We start from the raw sequence: 19,506 nt of genomic DNA, 5'->3' as shown, positions 1-19,506 counted from the left end.
TTTCAAAAAAATATTTTTTTCTTTATTAAAGTAAGTAGATGTCTTTTGCACTACTTATGTAATATGAACAAATATTAAAAAAAAAATAACGAGATAAAAAAGTACTTACGCACTGCTAACACGGTTCGATCTCGCATGGCACCGCACCGGGCCTTCACCGGGACATAGGGCGGGCCAACCGCATTGCAAGTGACGCGAGGGAAAAATTCAAAATCTATACTAATATTATCTATAAAAACCGAAAGTAACTCTTTTAACTCGTTGAAGGTATGGACATAGTTTGAGTGCTAGTACGCGATTTTTGTAACGGACTTATGCTCGACGGCTCGTGATAATAGGTAATAAAACCAAAATAAGAAAAGCCAAAATATTTAAATGTAAAATACAACAGAAAGGAAGCGCCGCAGAAAGTCAACAACAGAACAAAAAACGTATCAAAAAAATAAAACAAATATGTCATTCCATGACAGGCCGGAGATCAGACGCTTGCTGCCCAACTAAAGAGAGACAATCCTATTTAACGTAAGTTCACGCGGATGAAGTCGCGTGCGGAAAGCTAGTAGGTATTCAGTAAAGATAATTGTTTCAAACAATAGGGTTTGATTCGCTCAGATATCCAAACAACGTTTGAGTAGCGCGAAATAAGTTTCTACCTAAAGTTGGTAAGTACTTGTGGTTCAATATCGACCTAACAATTATCGATTTAACATTGAGATTTGATTATAACAATGAAGCGGGTGAGGCTCGTGTCATCAATTTATAATGGCCACACTTAGGTGTTTCATAGGTTATATTATATTATCATCGAAATGCGGCGTTGTAAAATAGACAGGCCAACCGTTCTAATATGTTCAAGCGCTCGACACCCGGATGCCAAAACTAGTTTGGAATCACCAGGAATTTCCGAATTTACGAATATATTAGATCATGCAGGATATATATTTATTACGGTGCCTGAAATGAAAAATTTAAGAAGCTACCAGAATGTTTATTAAAACATAAGATTTATTTTTCAATTGTATTTCGTGCATACTTACTTAATATTAATAAAACAAGCACGCTGGCAAGAAGTACCCAAATTACCCAAAATAACAAATACCTACCTCATATTAATATTGTAAGTACCTACTGTTTTATTTAAGCACATTATCAAGTATAATCCTTCAGTCCACATGAGACACGAGTTGGGAGTCTAATAAGTAATCACTTACTTAGTATCTAATAGTATAGCCATAATATTTACATTTAGTAAGTATAATGTTTACGGTTAGTTAGTAATTGGTCCTATTCAATTATTTCTTTCGTAGATTACGACAGTTCCAAAGCATATCTTTTAAAATGTAATATGGATTTCTTATGGTTATAATCTACGTACTTATGCGTGCAGCATTACGTTAAGATGGTATTATCGACCATATTTTTTTGCAGGTAGCAGTGCAGTATAATATTGTATATTAATTATGTATCTATTGATTACGCCTTACCATCCAAATGCAGTCTCTTATTCAGTATTAAGTCATCCAGCTTTGAAAGTGTTTAAACTATTAATTTATGTCAATGACATGATTGGCCTTCTGTCTCTATATCTCAATATATTAATCGAGGTAAACAAACTATATGCGTATAAGTATTTTATTAATTTCCTACACTTATGTACGTACTTAATACGTAACAAATTATCTTCTCATTGTGATTTATAAAAAAAAATGTGAGTCCTTGAATTGACCTTTCGCGATGTGCTGCAAGCAAAAACGAAGGAAATGTAATCGAATATACTGTCTGTTTTAAATTATTCTAAATATTCTATAGCTGATATAAAATAAATTTAGTATACTTAAGTATTTCCTTATTATTAATAGGAATGAAAATGAAAAACTATAATGACGTGAGAGTTAGAAGGAACTAGATATATCAATTAGAAGCTCATTGCCAACCAGTACTACCCACATTAAATTTATGTTCCGATAGGTGTTTCAGATGGGTGATCGTCTAGTAACATTCATTTAGGGCTCCTGGTACTACGGAGAAAACGTTTTCACTACTCCTACGAAAATAGCATCGATCCCATGCCTATTTAGCTTACTGATGAAGGTATAATAAAAAAATATACTTAGAACTTTTCCTTCGTACGTTTTTGAGTATAGGTAATAATAAATTTTATATAATTACAGTAAAACCGGTCTAATCAGTCTAATCTTGTTAAACAAGCTAAAACGGATTCTATCGCGTTCATAACGCACGTTTGCCATTTCTAAAACTTAATATATTTTAGTTTGGGACCTTTGACCTGTTTAGCATCTGGTATTCGTTACATCATTATACTTAGTTTACCGGCAACATAGTATGTTAAAAAACATCTCAACTTAGATTACTGTAGATATTATGCTGTAGGCGGTAATTTGAAAAAATCTACTTACCTACCTATAATTTACAGTATGAAAAAGTACGTATTATAAAATTATCATACCAAGACCCTTCCGGGATGCCTATCAAGGCAACGTGCGGCATAATTATTAACCAAACTAAATCGAATTGGCTAGAAAGTCATACAAACTCTTGAAATAGTCAAATATCTATAAATACACATAAAATAATATTTGTATTTAAAAATTGAAAAATACATAGCGCTTGTGCCAAAATGGTTGTTGCATTCCAAAATATTGCATTGTCACTTTTACTATAATCGTAAGGATGTAAAGTTGTCAATCAGCCAATTGCGGCGGCGGCGCTCTCCTATGCTATAACGTGCATCGAGCATTGAACGTGATTTACATTAAACATTTATGATCAATTGTTTGTTATAACAAATGCATAAACACATGTAAGTATTAATCTAATGTGTAATGAAGCGGCGCGTCTAAAGTGATAACGTTATTTCGGTTAAATACCTAATTAGCAAAGATAAGCCATAGGAAAGTAGAAAGCAGTTTGTTGAACAAACGTAAACATAAGGCATAAGCTTAAGCATAATTGTATAAGTACAGATACATAAATTAAATTCTGCGGAAATGTTAAGAATGGCACTATATAATTATATTACTAAGTTAATTATAGTCATGCTGCAGCTTGGTGAGTTTATGTGATGTGTGTGTTATTGTGTAAGTATGTATATTCATACTCCCCGGTGAAAAGTCTAATTTTGTACCGGACTAATAATAAAGATGAGAGCCTTCAGCGCTCCCCATTTGTCCAAGTGTAAATGCCAACCAAGGCAAAGTGACACATGACTTGCTCCGCGTTCACACCAATAATGATTAAGTACTTACGGAAACATAGTGAGGAAACCGGTATGCCCCAGAAAATGTATTCTGGAAGGTCAGATCGTCACAGTACAGCGACCTAACTGGCTTTGCCATCAGATTGTAATACCGGGTTGGAAACTAAGATAGCAGTAGCTTTTGTAAAACAGTCCTATCTAATCTTACATGTGACGTAGGCACATAAAATATATTATAAACGCTAGCATGATGATCTCAGTACTCAAACCTACACAAAATGATATAAAACACAAGAAAAATAATGGTCCTGTACATTAATGGTACTTAATGAATTTAATAACAATTACTACACTAAGTCACTGTAAACAGTACCTAATTATTAATAGCCCTACATAAGTACCGTTTAGGACACGAGTTTTTGCTATCTATTCGGGTTGGTGTTGCGTATTTGACGACACGGATGGAAACATTTATTTAAACCACTTTGATTTATTAATGACTGCAAATAAGTAATAAGTACACGTGAATTCTTAAATCAACCGTTTGCCTTCGTTATCAAGGAGATTAATAATTCCGCCACTTTCCTGTTGAACTTTTAAAAATATCTTCACTGAAGTTCCTCGTTGGCACTCGGAGAATCACTTTGTATTTTTCGCATGAAGATAAAAAAATAAATATTTTTAAGTTAGGTACCTACTTTATATATCAATATTAGACGAACACTGAGGAAAGCGTTCTGGAGGGCTAAACAAGCCACATTGAAACAATTCATTTAAAAAGCAGTAAGTATTGCTATTTGTTATTTGTTGACATGGCTTCCTTACTTTTTTAATATGCCAAACGACATTGCTTCAGATGAAAACATTCAATGTGGCCTTTTTAGACCCCAGGGCTCCAATTTTAGTTAAGTACATCAATCTCCGATAGTTCCAATGTAAATAACTTACCTATAATACCTATTTAAATATTCATTTATTTATAGCTAATTATATTAAGAGCGCACCGAACTGAGAGAAGTACAGTCATAAACTCCGATACCTGAGCCGAAGTTCTTTTTTTAACGTGACTTATTGTAGATTTGCCGCAGGTGGCATTAACTACTTGGCTCGGGAAATGGGGAGCGCTGAAGGCTCTCACCCGGTTAGCCGAAGTTCGCTCCCAACAGGGTACTATTGTATATGTCCTTATAAGGCACTAAGCATCCTGGAACCAGCAGAACAAATTCCGGGACACGTCTGTTCAAAACGATTACAGGCACCATCAGGCATGTTGTACCCGGTGACAACCCTAAGCGCTCCCCATTTGCCCGGCCAAGTAGTTAATGTCATATGCGGCAAATCTACGATCACGTCAGAAAAAAAAATCGTCGTCATCGTAAGTTACGTCAGTACGGTACGATCGTGTAGGTACAATCAAAGAGCAAATGTGTCACTGAGCCCAGCGAATTATTTGTAAACAGTGGTGAAATTATGACCCATTTAGTTGTCATAATTATAAAATTTACGTTTTACATGTAACCAGGAGGCCTTAAGTGCAACCAGTTAATTTATTACTTTGTAAGAAACTGATTGAATTTTTGCACCTTATCGTATCTATTGATGGCTGCGTGCGTATGTATCAATCCGGACTAGGTAACGGTAATATAATATATTAGTAAGTAATATCGGCAGCAGTAACTGTCAGTACTATTCAGAGGTAGAGGACAAGAGTCCTAGTATGGTTTTGTAATAGACTACTCTGGGCGCCATCCCACTTGCGTCAGACAGAGTACTGCAGGGCGGAAGGCAAGAGGGAAACCGCTGCCCTATTTTTCCTAATAAAGTAGCATGGAGAGTATTGGAAAATGCTGTACCGACAAGAGCGTGGCTGATAATATGATGTAAGTAATATAATAGATACTAAATCAGCTAAAACATCCATAATGTGGTAGGAATGACGATTTCATTCTGTTTTATATTATTTTATAAGCAATAAAACGCGACTTTCTCTCCCAAAAACTGTTCAAATACAAGCATTTACCTGCCTTCGTACAAATTCTATTGTACCTAATACTTAATATTAATTAATCATAGTTTCTTTTATTAACCGACTTTAACAAGGGAGGTTGTAATTTGATCCGTCTGCATGTAATATTGTTAGATTTACACAAAACTACATCGTGACAAATTTCGCAAGTGTAGATATGTATGTTTGTTTGTTTGTATTATGCATAGTTCTTTTTGGTTAGATTGAGTTTCGTCAATCTTAGGGAATAGTGCAAGACTTATTAAAATGATCTTATACTTCATCATCATCAGCCCACTAACGTCCCCACTGCTGGGGCACGGGCCTTCCCTATGGATGGATAGGGAGATCGGGCCTTAAACCATCACGCGGGCCCAGTGCGGATTGACGGTTATTAACGACTGCTAATGCAGCCGGGACCAACGGCTTAACGTGTCTTCCGAAGCACGGAGGAGCTCGAGATGAAAACTTTTTTTTTGTGGTCACCCATCCTATGACCGGCCTTTGCGAAAGTTGCTTAACTTCAACAATCGCAGACCAAGCGCGTTAACCGCTGCGCCACCGAGCTCCTCAATTAAAATGATCTTATACTTAGTAGTTTTAAATTTACGGCTTTTATTATAAAGAAACAATAACAATGAACTCGTTGATGTCTTTTGTATGAAGGAAACCCTTATCAGTGTAAGTAGGCAACATGAAGCTGTTGGAGGTAATATAATGAGTACGTATTACAACAACTCTTTTTTATTACATTTTACTTAGGGAACAGTGCAAGTATCATCAAAATCAGTTGAGTAGTTTCATGTTATGCTCAAAAGGCTGTTAAAAATTTAAAATGCTGAAAATAATAGGAATCTTGCATTTCGACTATACCTATGTAGGTACTAATGGAGGCTGAGAGGTTTAATCATTCATTATCATTTATTATCATCAGTAATTTTGTTAGAAAGTAAATTAAAGAAAATTTTAAAACGGACAAGGGTGTATTGGACATACAGGAAACAAGTATGTATAAATCGACTTGAAAATATGTCTAATCTCTCTCTCTATTTAAGAGCTGCGCTCTTGTCGGTGGAGTAACCGCCATTCCTCTCTTCTTCCCGCCAAAACCTTCACCTCCCGATACGACACGATTCATTTATAACAAACATTATAGAAGGAAAAATTGAAGGGAAGAGAGGAAGGGGTAGACCTAGGATAACATTTATGAAACAAATGTCTAATAGAAAGTAAGAAATAACATTTTGTTTAATTCAATGTGTTAGAATTTATATTCTGAAGTCGGTGGGAATCGTCGAACTGCATGATCCACTTATTTAAGCATGTTTTCATATAAGTTGTAAAAGGGGACACTGAAATAAAAACGAAATAGTTTTAATGGAAGAAAAACAACCGACCATCTCCGCTTTTCTTTATAAAAACCACAGGCTAAAAAATTACCGAAGGTAAGAAGTTTAACTTATACTAGTAGGTAGATTATACCAACAGTAAAAGTTCATTTCTTCCACAAAAGTTAGTTTTTTTAAGTACTTACTTACATATAAAAACACTCATTTGGAATATAAAATTTGTGAAGAGGCTGGTGCCTTAACTAGATGAAAACCAAAACAAATAAAAATAAACTAAACCAACCAAATCAGATGAAAAATTATGAAACTAGAAAATATTTCTCTTAAATTCTTCCGAAGAACTCAAACATCTTCTCACTCTAAAAGGGACAACAGGTGCAAGTTTGCGTCACTTGTATGCACGATTTATCTAAAAGCTATCATCATAATCGGTGTTATAAAAGTTCAATTTTATTAATCCATGTCCGTCAATTTAAATTGTTGGTGATAGGTTAATAACCTTTAATAATCAATTGATACTAAATACTTAAACGTTGTTTTGGCCAAGTAGTGTATACCTAGAGTCTATATAGACTAAAAAAATATTACTATAAGGTAAACGCAATTTTTTGGACCTAACTGACTTGAGGAGTTGCCACTGACGTTAGGTATTCAATATTTAGTGCCGTAGCCAAGTCACAAACGATTACGAAAATCCACAGTTGCCGTGATAAAAATAGGTATATGGGGTTGACATGTATGTCACCTTATACGTATATTTTATCATTGTCACTGAAGCTTTTAGAAATCGTTTCCAACTTTGCTATCCCTTCTAGAATATACCAAAGAAGTTGACACCTATGGTGGACTAGTAGGTGTCTATTGCATGAATTACCCTTAAAAACGATTATTTATTTTTAAATGAATATTTTATATAGAGGTTTTAACTAGACCATGTAATTTGTTATTTTAAACGATTCAGGAGTGATAATTTATTCTAATTTTAAAATTAACAAACTAAAAGTAAGGACGGATACACCTTTCCTACTATTATGGCTCTATCAGCCTTAGCAGAAAGTGGTATTTAATGTAAAATAATAGATTAAATTAATTACCTACTCACTTTTAGTAAATTATCCAAATATCTATACTTATAATAAATCTGTAGAGAGGTCAATTCTGTACATTAAATATTTTTTCAAAATAACTATCAGGGGGTGATAAGTGATCGATACTGATGCCAAAAATGCAATCAGTAAAATTTTTGTCTGTCTGTCTGTCTGTCTGTCTGTCTGTCTGTCTGTCTGTATGTTCCTTATAGAAACAAAAACTACTGGACGGATTTTAATGAAACTTGGTACAATTATTCTTCACACTCCTGGACAGGTCATAGTATACTTTTCATCACGCTACAATCAATAGGAGCAGAGTAGTGAAGGGAAATCCTTTTGTATGAAAAATCTAAACCACTCAAGTTAGACGTTTGAAATTTGGCATGCAGGTACCTTAGATACCGTAGAGGTGCACTAAGAAAGGAATTCCCGAAATTCCTACGGGAATGGGAATTAGCGGGAAAATCCTTTTGTATGAAAAATCTAAACCACTCAAGTAAGACTTTTGAAATTTGGCATGCAGGTACCTTAGATAACGTAGAGGTGCACTAAGAAAGGAATTCCCGAAATTCCCACGAGAACGGGAATTAGCGGGAAAATCCTTTTGTATGAAAAATCTAAACCACTCAAGTTAGACCTTTGAAATTTGTCATGCAGGTACCTTAGGTACCGTGGAGGTGCACTAAGAAAGGAATTCCCAAATTCCCACGGGAACGGGAATTAGCGGGAAAATCCTTTTGTATGAAAAATCTAAACCACTCAAGTTAGACGTTTGAAATTTGGCATGCAGGTACCATAGGTACCGTAGAGGTGCACTAAGAAAGGAATTCCCAAAATTCTCACGGGAACGGGAATTAGCGGGAAATACCTTTTGTATGAAAAATCTAAACCACTCAAGTTAGACATTTGAAATTTAGCATGCAGATACCTTAGGTACCGTGGAGGTGCACTAAGAAAGGAATTCCCGAAATTCTCACGAGAACGGGAATTAGCGGGAAAATCCTTTTGTATGAAAAATCTAAACCATTCAAGTTAGACGTTTGAAATTTGTCATGCAGGTACCTTAGGTACCGTGGAGGTGCACTAAGAAAGGAATTCCCGAAATTCCCACGGGAACGGGAATTAACGGGAAAATCCTTTTGTATGAAAAATCTAAACCACTCAAGTTAGACCTTTGAAATTTGGCACGCAGGTACCTTAGACACCGTAGAGGTGTACTAAGAAAGGAATTCCCGATTCCCACGGAAACGGGAATTAGCGGGAAAATCCTTTTGTATGAAAAATCTAAACCACTCAAGTTAGACGTTTGAAATTTGGCATGCAGGTACTTTAGTAAACTTAAAGATTAGTTGCAACAGGATATTACAAAATTCCCACGGGAACGGTAGTTAACGGGAAAAAACATTTGTATGAAAAAATCAAATCTAAATAAAAGGAGAAACTGACTGACTCAGTGACTGACATATCAACGCATAGCCTGAACGGCTAAATGTAGGCATTTGAAATTTGGAAGGGACATAGCTTAGGTACCGTAGAGGTGCACTAAGAAAGGAATTCCCGGAATTCCCACGGGAACGGAAATTAGCGGGAAAATCCTTTTGTATGAAAAATCTAAACCGCTTAAGTTAGACGCTTGAAATTTGGCATGCAGGTACTTTAGTTAACTTAAACCTTAGTTGCAACAGGATATTGCAAAATTCCCACGGAAACGGGAGTTAGCGGGAAAAAAACATTTGTATGAAAAAATCGAAACCGCGTAAGATAGATGTTTTCAATTCAATTCAATTAAATTATTTATTGCATTCCATGTAGTACAATGGGGTGTTACATAGGCATAGGAACTAAAACATGGACCCTGTAGGGCACAGCAACGTTGAAGGGAAGAGAGGAAGTGTGTATTAAAATTAAAACTCAATGAACAATCAATTAAAAAAAAATCAATTCAATCAATTGATTCAATCTAGCATGCATGCATACCTTAGTAAATATAAAGTTTATTTTTGGCTGTATTTTGAAAAATGGGAGTTATTGGGAAAAAAAATGTATGAAAAAATCTAAACTGCATAAGTTAGATGCTTGAAATTTGATATGCACTCCCACACACACGAAGATCTCTCTCTTATATAACACGCCACGCGGACGAAGTCGCGGGCAAAAGCTAGTTTTTAATATTTTAGTAATCAGCACGACATCAGTTTTAAAGATATACGTAGTTTTCGTTTCGTTTTATTTGTAGGCCAGAATCTCTCAAAATGTTATTGTTAAGTAAGTGAATAAAACCTCATTCTTATAATATCCACTTAAGTAAACTGAGAAAGAAAAAAATAAAGTACTTACTTACTTGTTTTTTGCAAAAGGTTTTTACTTATGATCAATGTTTAGTCTATCATGTCAACCAACTTTTCTTAATGTGCGTGTCTTATTGTAGGTAAACAAACTTAGATTTTTCTCCGATGGCATTCACCACATGGCCAGAATATACTAGGCATAGCTTGTAGATTTGCAGAATTCGCATAATTCTTGCTAGTATACATTATCTATCGACTAATACTTAGTAAATTTGCATTATTATATCACTGATATATACTTTGAATATTTTATGGCAGTCAACTGTAGCTAATCACAAGCGCAAAATTCTACTAAGTAGATAATTATACAATATTTTTTTCGGGGATTGTGAGCTACGGTGGTAGCTGATGAATATGAAATGGACTGTATAACTAAATGAAATGAAGGAATAACAGATACTTAGCTTTGAGAATTATTTAATATATTTTCACCAGTCACCAAAAAAAGCAAACGACAAGAAGTAAAACAAAATCAACATACAAAACGTCAAAAAAGAATAAATATAAAAAACATAATAATATAAAAAGATTACTTACAAAACCTACGAAGAGTTCGCAACAGGGATAGTTTATGAAACTATGTGATATGCATGAGTAAGTAGGTACTTGTATATAATTATAAGCGACTAGGTAATAGGTACTAGCATATAATACTAATTTCAAAAAATCATGAGTACATTAAAGGTATTTGCTAGAATTATGTAAATACGTATATAATAACCTTATTTAATAAATGTATAACATATCAACTAATTACATATAAATACTCCCTTACGAAAAATCTTACACACTCTGAAAAATCTGCAAAAACATCAGTTTCCTTTACCAATATTAATTAAGACTTTAATGTAGCTTTAGTTGCAAGTTGCAAAGGATTTGGTGTCCAAATAACTTTACTAGCTAACGTCTCTCTAAAACGACAAAAGCTCTAACTAAACTAGCATAAACATGTTGAATAAGTGCTATATACGGAATCTCATATTTGGACATAGCTAGTACCGGTTTACAATTTGGACATGTGCGTGAAAAGTTACCATTTTATTATTTAGTGTGCGTGAACCCGTTGACATAACCTTGCTGGGCTTCGTCCGCAGGCTCTTCTCAAAGCTATATAAGCTAGTGGGCCCGGCGACTACGACACTTGCCCCATCACTTGTTTCCGAGGCCGCAGCGACCGCCTCAACATGAACAAGCTTTTGGTACGTATCCAAAGCTCTAATATTCACTTATCACTATCACTTAGCAACAGTTGCTTCTTTCGTTTTAACTGCTTTTATGTGACTTATCAGTGTTTAACTTCAGTTTGAATTGAGCAACAAATGTTTAATAAACTTAATTGTCATGTTCCGAATCAGTGAGTATTTTAAATACAACGGCCAATTTGGTACCGTCGATATAGTTCTTCAAATTATTAATCTTAACGCTTTTCTTTATACTTACTTATTGATGTGTTATCAAAGTGTTGTGAATGTGACCACTCTTTAAGTATTGTGTTAATCGTTGTGAAAATAGCGAATATATTAAAAAGTTGATGTGACGTTCAAGTAATGTGTTCGGTTACTACCTATGTTTCTGAATTGATAAAAGCTCCTGCGAATAATTAACTGATAACTTTAATGTAAATAATATTAAACACTGAAAACTATATTCTCCTTCTTAAAAAAAAAAGTAAAACACTGAACTGTTTTCATTTATATTTTACTGCAAGTAATTAATATTCTTCTTGATTTGCTTAACATTTACTTAATTGTATTCAAATAATAAAATGACCTTAACCTATTGCACATGATATTGTGTAATATTAAAAGAAAAACTAAATAAGTAAGTGTTTATTATTTAAAATATGATTAGCGGCATAATCTTAAATCAACAAGAATAACTTTTTGTGGTAAAATGACGCATAGTATACTTGTAAGTTACATCATCGACAACATTTTAAGAAGTGAATATTGATGCAACCTTCCTATTTTATGAACTTGACATTTTCCTCTATTATTCAGAATATGTAGGTAAAGCTGCCAATCTATGTACTTACTTACTTAAACAATTGATTTTTGCGGTGATAATTTCCGGCAAAAAAATTGTGTGATGATATCATGTCGGGGAATATTGGGCAAATAATGTTAAGTTCACACTTTTAAACCCCTGTAGTGTAGGTAACCATATTTTTGTTGATAATTATTTATTCTTCATTTCGTATCGTGTCGTAAGTACTTAGCACCCGTTATTAATGACTATAAATTGATGCGATGATGTTTGAGCCACTTGCTCTATCTTTTATATTTTTATTAATAAACCTACAAAGGAAACACACTAAAGAGAGACGTTTAAAACAATACATAATTAAAAACTTTTTAGTCGCCTATCGTGTGAACCCCGAACGGGTGGCAGACTTTTGCTTTTCTGTTGGGTTTTGCGTGCTTTTTCGCATATATGTAAAAATAGTCATCTAATATACGCATTATATCACATTAAGTACAATACTTATATTTTAGTTATTCTCTATAAGTAGCTGAAATTAAATTGCCTTTTAGTTGACGCTTGATACTTACCCACATATACCAATATAACCTACCTATGTAGAAAGCATTTAAAATTTAGCCTTATTTTTTTTTGTGAACCATCTCAAATTATGTAGGTAGGTATATCATATTCTCTAAATTACAATAAAATACCTACCACCAATGTAAATCTGGCTATTAAATAACTTGTTATTTTGGCAGACATTCGATATTAAATTAAACTCGTTTTAGATACATATAATAATATAATACTTAAAACAATAATTATGCAGCATTAGTCGCTAACACTAAAATTATGCAAAAATATTTAGCTTAGTTTATTTAATTCCTAGCTCAAAATCTAATCGTGGATGTTCTTGAAACCATGCTAAACTATATTTTATGTACTTAAGTTTTATTATTTAGTATGGAATGAAGGGTAATAATACCCAACAGCAAATAAATTTCGCGTCGTTTTTAAAAGAAAACGTGTTTCAGCATAGCTTACTAAGTAATACTGGCCCTACAATCACTAACAGCCTATTACCGACTGCATCGATGTATTTTATTTATGCCTCGATTTGTTCCACCGTAGATAATGATGAATAAAGCCATAAAAATATTGATGGTTACAAAGCTTACGCAACTTAATAGGAAATCTTTTACGTGAAATACTGCACACAGAAATGCATTCAATGGGTTTTGTTAGAATTCCGCTACTAATATTTGACATAATCTACATAATTATAAGTATACGTACTTCGTTACATTTTAATTTACTTGCGTACAGTAGTGTGATTTATTTATTTATTTATTTATGGTATCCTTTACGAACGGTAGGTACCTTCCGTGCATATAAAGTGTAGAAATACTTTAAGAACCTACACTATTTTACATTTTACCTACTTGCCCTTAAATAATTGAATAATTCCGTTGTTGGCTCTTTTAATTGACATATTTGTCAGATGTTTGTCATCTTACTATTTTGTGTTTTGTTATATTATTTTATTTTGACTTTCCATACGGATGTGTACATACAAGAAGAGAAAGTTCTCAGACATAAAGATTTTTATTATAATCTCGTTATTCAAAACTGGGATTCGGCTAAAATAAGAGTAGCCAAAGTATTTATTTATTTCTATAAAAATATATTTTTTTTTATATCTGTAGTACTTTCTGTAAATGTATTAAATGCCTTCATCTTATTTTTATCAAGTTCTCTACAATCGAAGAGGTGTCAGCGTCAACTTTGTTACAAGTCTTTTCTGTTTCGCTGCTTACACTTTTTATAATATCCCATGAACACCCATTAAAGTGTTTGATTGCTATCATTAAAGTTTGGTACTTGTCGGCTTGGATTTGGAAAGCCTACTTATGATATGCGGAAGCTTGGACAGTTCAAGTTCATCGCACTCCCAGCTGACCCACCGGCGGGCGACACCTGCGCCGTTAAGTTGCGCAACGTCCGTGGCACTGCGCAGCGCACCGCGGCTCACACTTGGAGACCGGCCGGCCTGATAGCTCATACCCACGACCTTGCTCTTGCACTTTCTATTCTTTCTCCTATCATCTATTTCATAGACACGATACTACCCACACTGCAGTTCTAACTAGTTTAATTCTCATTAAGAAACAGTTGCGATTGCGTTCTATATTAACTTAGTTAATGGTTTTTCTCTTCTTTAAACATTTGTGATTAATCTTTTAACAAATGACCTTAATATTGTTTTTAGTCATGCAGTTTTTACATTGTTTGTTATCTCAAGTGGCTAAGACAATAATGTGTTTTATGCGCTGCGCTCGAGTTATGTCCAAAGTCGTTGCGCAGTAGGTACGTAATGGTGGATCCAATTTCACATTAGACGTATTTAAACATTGCAACACTCGGAATTGTTGGTCATCGGTGTTACCACGGGGATCTGGTCTAGAAGGCGTCTGCCTGCCGCCCGACTGTGTACATTCCTAATCAATCCCGTGTTTATTGTTGAAATAATAATTCTTTGTTTGTTGTTTACAGATAACAGCACTGGCACTCGGGGTGGTTTCGGCTGATATCGGCCTGACCTACAACCAGGGCTACAACTACAAAGTACCTCATACTAGTTATGGAACACCGTCGTACCAATACAGCGGCAGTGGTGGTGATTACAATACGGGATACGCAGGTGCAGGCGGATACAACTACAGGGGTCAGGGCTCTGCTCAAACTGGATACCAAGGTTCCAGTATTGGTTCACAAAACACAGGCTACCAGTCTCTAGGAGGAGGTAACACTGGCACCCTTAGTAGTATCGGCTACCAGACCGGAATCGGCAGTGGAGTCGGTTACCAGACAGGCGTCGGCAGTGGTGCAGGCTCTCAGAACTACCAGACTGGTGGCTTGAGCTCTGGTATCAGCTCCGGAATCAGCTCTGGTCTCGGCTCAGGTCTCAATACTATCGCGCAACCAAGCTACCAGTATAGTAGCGGGGCGGCTTCCCAAGGGGGCTATCAATATCAAACATCAAGTCAATATCAATCTTCGGCAGTGGAAAAGTACCAACAATTTTATAACCAGGTGCAACAACAACCAGCTCAAGTATTTAAACATTTCTACGTGCACGCGGCCCCTGAAGAGCCTGAGGTACCGAAGCCCCGCAACCCTGTCGTGTTCCCTGCGCCACAGAAGCATTACAAAATTATTTTCATTAAAGCGCCAAGTCAAACCGTCTATACTCCTCAGTACATTCCAGTGCCTCAACAAAATGAAGAGAAGACTATTGTCTACGTTCTAGTTAAAAAACCTGAAGATCAACAACCGATCGCTATTCCCAAAATAGAACAGAAGGCGCCCACTAAACCCGAAGTCTTCTTCATTAAATACAAAAACAAGGAAGACTCTCAATCTGTAATTAACAATATTGTCAATGATTATAATAGCAAAGGTGATTCGGCAAGTTTCGTGGGTGGTGTTGGTACTGGGCAATTCGGCAGTGGATCTGCTTCCAGTCAATTTGGCTCTGGATTAGGACAGTACGCACAGCTTGACTCTGGGAACTACGCGCAGGGTGGCTCTGGACAGTATGTACACAATGATGCCGGAAACTACGCACAAGGCTCGTATGAAGGCCAGTACTCACAATCAGCCGGTGAAGCTTCTGGATCGGGATCATCTTCCTTCGGATCCGGCAGTCAAACTTCCACACTTGGTTTGGGATCTTCGTCATTCGGAGGATCTACCGGGCAGACCGTGAGCTTGGCCTCGGCCGATGCCAGCTCCTCGACGGGCGCGTTCGACAACTCTGCCTCCACCGGGTACACCGGTGGTGCCGTCGGCAGCACAGCTTCCGGCCTCAACTATGACAGTCTCAACGCAATCTCCACTAGTCAAGGTGTTCCCCACGAAACGTATGGACCTCCTGCATTCAGGCCATAAGTGATAATGATGAAGCATTATTTTATATTTCTGCATTTCGTGATGGATAAATAAATCCAAAGTTTAAATACAAAAAAATAAGAAATAAGTTTACGCTTTACTAATGCCTCCTAATTTTACACCATCCTTAAAACAAAGTTATTCTCTAACATGAGTAAATAGATGTGTAGGTATATCTGCGCCTCATCAATGCCAATTAATATAGGCAAGTACATAGGAAGGAAGTTTCTCCTCTGTACCTATGTATGTTTTTACATTTTATGATCTGCAAAAAATAGCTATAAATAATAAGCCTAATATTATGGAGAAATGTTTTTACGTGACTTATTGTAGATTTGTCGTAAATGGCATTTACTACTTGGCCGGACAAATGGGGAGCGCTGATTAATATTATAGACACACTATATGAATATTATTTAGGTAAGTATCTATAATATTCCTGAACTTAAAAATATTTCCTCGATCACTATTTACGTATAATAAGCCACCTTTGTACCGCATTAATTTTATCACGATTCATTCCTTAAGCAGATAATTGAATGTAATGACGATAGCGATACGCACAAACAGCTCCAGCTGATATTATTTAGTGTCGGAACTCTCCCATTGCAATTTGAAGTTGGCATATTATTGGTATTTTAATAGCAGGCCCATCCGCATAACTGAATGACGTTATCTTTGATTTATCGCGTTACATGCTTTCAGTTTGCGGACCAGAATAACGCGTGCTCCGAGTGGTTAATTCAGTTGGTAATGTGGGGCCGATAGTATTTCATTTATGATGTGCATTGTTTATGAATGGAATGCCTCTATTTCGGGGTAGTGGCGCGTGATAGCTTTATCTCGAGCGTTACGAGCCCGCTGATTGAGTGAATATTCACAAATGCACTTTCTTGGAGCTCGCAAGGAATGCCGCAGCAGTGGGGCCCGCGCGGCCCGCCGACCCGCCGCCGGCGCCGGCGCCGCCTTAATTCCAGCGCTCGTCTAACAAACGCACCACCATCAACATTAACCCGGCGCCATTCCCATCGCATGCCGGGCCTGATTTCACAACACTAAACTACTATGAACAAATGTACTTGTTTACGAATATCAACTTACTTATATTTTAAAAGGGACTGCATAGAACCAGTATTCGTAAATGTTGGGAAAATATTTTACCTGAATAGATCTTTGTTAATACTTTTGTCGACTAGGAAACCATGTCTGTCAAAGTACGTAAATTATAATCAAGGAGTTACCTATATGGTTTTAATAAAGTAATCGTCAATACCTTACTTACGCACTTATAATTACTCACTGGATGGATATAATGGACATACCTACTATCCTACACAAAGTATAATTTAAAAAGAAATAAGTAGGTACCTACTCTTACCTACTCCCACTCTTATAGCCGTGTTTTTGGATAGAAAGTAAAGAAAAACAGAACCTTTGCTACTTATAATCGAGTTATGATCTCGATGATGTCGTGAAAGATTTTTTACCTATTCTGTGCTAAAGGGGTGCTTGTGTCCTATCCAACATGATAGAATAGTACATATGAGTACGTATATACAGGGTGATAGTAGCATCGTAAAGAAAACTTTGAGGAATGATTCAGACCATGATTCCGAGTTGATATCAAATGGAATTTTCTGTCGCAAGAGTATGGAACGGAAAATAATTAAAAAAAAAACATGAATTTTGCGACGGACAATTCCACTTGATCATGGTCTGAATCATCCCCCTGAGTATTCGTTACGATGTCACTAACACCCTGTATATAATATGTATATGATATTGTGTGTAAGTATATGAGTAATTTAAAGAAAGAAAGAAAGAAAATATTTATTTTCATATTGGAATTTCATTAGTCATTCATTACACAGTTCATCAGAATCCCTGTTAGGACTTTATGTTAATAGGTAGACAAGTTTATGTTTCTCACAACCCACGCGGAAAGCGTCTTCTTCCTTTTTTGAATAGTGATGTTTAGGTGATGGTAGCAGTGGTCAAATGCCAATCAGTCTTAAGAGTTTGCTTACCACAGCATACGAGTACAACTACGGCCATCACCTAAAAGAATTTCAAATAAATATTTTCTTGTTTCATTCATAGCTTTTAATTTTTTTGTAGTCGGGTTTGTATTTTCGATAACCTACGCCATCCATCATTGATTGTGTACTCTGTACACCAAGACTGAAGATGCATACAAAAAGATAGATTCTAGAAGGACTGTCAGGCAATCTCTATTATATTTTTCTCTATATGTAAGTATCTACGTGCAGAACGGCAACACTCCGCTCCCCACCGAGCAGTCGAGTCGAGCTAGATTTATCATACCCGCTGGGCCTTTCTTTAGTCACACGCCGGGTCTGAACACTTCATACTAAAACTTCGTCTTTGGACACTAAGCTTTAATATTGTCGTACACGCGCAACTGTGTGTGTGGGAGGTCAAAGAATAAGGAATAATAGTACGTGTACCCTACCTGTAGAACGGTAGGTAGGTGGTGTACCTCACCCCCGCTCGAACTTACTTTAGTCTTCAATCGTAAGAGACCGTGCTAGTCCGGCAATCTCGTGCGCGACCCTCCTGCGGGGCGACAGACGGTGGCGGGGACGGGGTAGCACGTCATCATCTTGACATTCTAGAACACGGCTGCACACGTAGAGAAGTGTGCCAGGATAAATCTTGCAATAAGTTGTACTTACTTGTGACGTAATATATGTAGGAGTGAATAAAAAGTTAGAACTATTTTATTTTATTTTTATTATTATGCTTGACGACCAATTATTAGGAAAACTAAAATATTAATAGATTGTTTTATTATAAATCAATTTCCATATCGCTTTCATTTTCACTCTCCGTTTGATATTCTTCGTCACTTCTCTTTGATTTCTCCGTGTTTTGCTCATTAATTATTTATGTACAACCTCCTTAAGTTGTCTTGAGATCGCCTCACTCATCCTCAGATATTAATCTCGTGTGCGTCGCCCTCAAAGTAGTACAGATTATCAAGCACGTGTTGCCGCTTCGGCTGCGCGGCCGAGACTGCCGTACTTGACGCGCAGATGCACGCGTTTCCCTTCCCCGCTACACCACCTGCTACCCGCTGACATCTTAGCTACCCCGTCCCCGCCACCGTCTGTCGCCCCGCAGGAGGGTCGCGCACGAGATTGCCGGACTATAGTACTAGATGTCGCGTGGTTCGCTCGCAGCGAGCTGCTCGCGTGTCTTGTATTAGTTCGAAGCTTTGTATGGCGGCCATCTTGTTTTTCCGCCATTTTTTTACCGCTATAGAATTTGACCAAGACTTAAATTGGTCTCGTGAAATCAAAAAAGTTCTAGGTGCTATAGTTTTGCCAGGCCGTAGGGTGTCTCCTATATGTTCGTTTTTTGAAATGAGCGACTCTCTAGGTTACGTTCCCAAAAAATATAGATGGCGCTGTACAAGGTTGCCTTCGTATTTATTCTTCGCATCTTTGTTTTCGGCTATAAATGATGGATGAGGATTGTTATTACACTGAGGCACAACACATCTTCCACCCATTATTATTTTGATCAAAATAAAGAGAATCAATATAGGTAGCAATAT

General features: G+C 36.3%; 1 protein-coding gene across 1 annotated transcript; it reads left to right on the top strand.

The window, feature by feature from the left end:
- Window positions 1-11,138: 11,138 nt before the first annotated feature.
- On the top strand, window positions 11,139-17,666 carry LOC126379802 (keratin, type I cytoskeletal 9-like). Its single transcript, XM_050028700.1, has 2 exons — window positions 11,139-11,209; window positions 14,529-17,666. Exons 1-2 carry the CDS (start codon window positions 11,195-11,197, stop codon window positions 15,924-15,926), a joined length of 1,413 nt encoding a protein of 470 aa, XP_049884657.1. The 5' UTR covers window positions 11,139-11,194; the 3' UTR covers window positions 15,927-17,666.
- The last annotated feature ends 1,840 nt before the right edge of the window (window positions 17,667-19,506 follow it).

This window comes from Pectinophora gossypiella, chromosome Z (genome assembly GCF_024362695.1).
Source record: "Pectinophora gossypiella chromosome Z, ilPecGoss1.1, whole genome shotgun sequence".
Lineage (NCBI taxonomy): Eukaryota > Metazoa > Arthropoda > Insecta > Lepidoptera > Gelechiidae > Pectinophora > Pectinophora gossypiella.
Note: the sequence above shows the minus strand (reverse complement) of the source record. Positions and strands in the feature narration are given on the sequence as shown.